The following is a 2,107-nucleotide window of genomic DNA, read 5'->3' as shown; positions in this document are numbered from 1 at the left end:
CTACGCAGCCCCGCTAAGCAGCGCGGGGTTGAACACTTTGTAATGGAGGTAGCTGAGTTTCTCCGAGCGCGTGCGTTTGAGCAGAGGGAACCATTCCCAAAAGGGCAGCTCCACCACCACGTAGCCCAGCTGCCACAGCTGCCGCCGTTTCATGCGGTGCAGCCCCAGGAGCCGCTTGGAGCAGTAGCAGTAGTGGTTTCGGTTGGACACCTGAATGGCCAGCTTCACCTCCCGAGGCACAAGAGGAGGGGCTTCGAGACAGCGCCCCGATTTCGGCTCAACACGCAATCCCGCATCCCCAGTGCACGGTGTTTGTGCTTCTTTCCCCATCTGCTGACCGGGAACCCTGGCTACATTTGGCACTTCCATGGCAGACTGGCTATTACAGCTCCCTTTTATAAGCTGAGTCATTAAGTCATCCGTCAGACTAACGCCGATGTCTTTTAGCCTCTTATCTGCGCTAAGGTCTTCGACGTTGAAAGGGATGGGACGCCCATCCGTGGCCAAATGCACCTCCAGGTCACTCGACCGCGCGTGAGGCAGGATCATGTGGTTCTTCACGTACTCGGGGCCACCCAACATGCTCTTGAGGAGAGAAGCGGCTTCCACAATTTCAGGCCTGACGTAGATTTCTTGCTCCGCAAAATTCAAAACCATCTCAGTCATCTCTTGATAAAGCTGAGGAGAAAGGCGGTTGCCTTGGTAATCTGGGCATTCGATTTCAACGCTCTTACCGAGGGTGAACAGGTCCTTTTGGAGCTCATATTTACTACCTCTTGTTTTCTGGACGAACTCATTCCTCAAAGCATAATCTATCAGCTCCTCTGGGAAGCGTTTGACAAATGCCAGGCCAAGCAAACCGGTAAGGAGATGCTCCGGAAACTTCCTAAACTCATGGAGTTTTCTATGCATCTGCTCTATGAGGCTGGAGTAAAACTCCTCCTCGTTTGGAGGTTCATAGTCCAGGCACCCAAACGACCACAAGAATTTGGCAGCATCTTTGCTGCGGCAGTAAATCACCTTAGGAGGCAAAGCCGCGGCTACAGCAGCCAAAATGCCTTCGTCAAAGTAGTGTAGGGATGAACAGGTAAGACTGATGTGCATGATGCCCTGGATGTTTGTTGTAGGAATGCGAGCAGGAATAACCTTGCTGAGTTCCTTCAAGAGGGGCAGGTGATCCATGCGAGCGCAGCGGAGCATTTTGAGCACGTTCACCAAGGCGTAAGTGCTCATGTCCTCCATCTGCAGGGCAACTCTGTCCGCAATTTTTCTCATGACGTGGTCAGAGATATCACTGAGGGACTTGAAGAGCCCCAAGCAGACAGCACCCAGCTCCTCCAAGGTGAAGGAGTCCAAGTATTTCAAAATCACGCTCTCCACCTTCTGCATCAAGTCCGCGGGCGACCTCCGGCCTTCACCTACGATATAAAGGAGCTGAACAAACTGGGGCAAAGTGAGGTCTCTCCAGTGCATGTTGGCGTAGCTGAACAAAATGCTGAGGTAGGAAGGCACGCTGCGCTCCAGGCAGCGCCAGCAATCGGCCACCAGCAGCAGCTGGTCCAGCTTCATGTCCCACGCTCGCCGGCAGAATTCGTTCTCGCACGCGTTCAGCAGAGGGTGAGCGGGTAAAACAGCCAAACGAACGCAGGCCTTTAAAATATCCGTGAGCTCTGATGTGCTGAACGACCCGATGCTTTGGACAGCACAGAGGCACAGCGTGTGAAACCCAGGTCGGGACACCAGCCCTGTGTGTTGTTCCGCTGGCAAACGGCTCAGCTTGCGAAAATAATCGGTGACGGTCGCTGGGCTCAGGCTGCCCTCGCATTCGGCCACGCTGCGTAAAATCGAGTCGCCTTCTTCTAAAGGAAGGGTCTCTATTGGCTCAAACCTGTCATAGCAGAGAGATCTGTACTCAGGCCTCCCCTTCTGAAACACCCGAGGGTCCTCCTTGGAGTCGTGCGTCTCCGTTTGTTCCTTTTCTGCTCCCTTCCCGGTTTGTGCCGCAGGGAGCAGCGCCGAGATGGTCTCCTCGAGGAGTGGATTGGATTTGGGCTTCGGTGGGGTGTTTCGGAGCGGTGGTAAAGCTTGAGAAGAGGCAGGAACGAAC

General features: G+C 54.2%; 1 protein-coding gene across 1 annotated transcript in view; it reads right to left on the bottom strand.

Annotated features, from left to right (window-relative positions):
• Positions 1-2,107, bottom strand: part of FASTKD5 (FAST kinase domains 5) — a 2,431-nt gene continuing 324 nt past the window's right edge. The window contains exon 2 of the mRNA XM_010192193.1: positions 1-2,107. This exon is cut by the window's right edge and continues 18 nt beyond it. Coding sequence (XP_010190495.1) covers positions 1-2,107 — 2,107 coding nt within the window.

This window comes from Mesitornis unicolor, unplaced genomic scaffold (assembly GCF_000695765.1).
Source record: "Mesitornis unicolor isolate BGI_N332 unplaced genomic scaffold, ASM69576v1 scaffold539, whole genome shotgun sequence".
Lineage (NCBI taxonomy): Eukaryota > Metazoa > Chordata > Aves > Mesitornithiformes > Mesitornithidae > Mesitornis > Mesitornis unicolor.
Note: the sequence above shows the minus strand (reverse complement) of the source record. Positions and strands in the feature narration are given on the sequence as shown.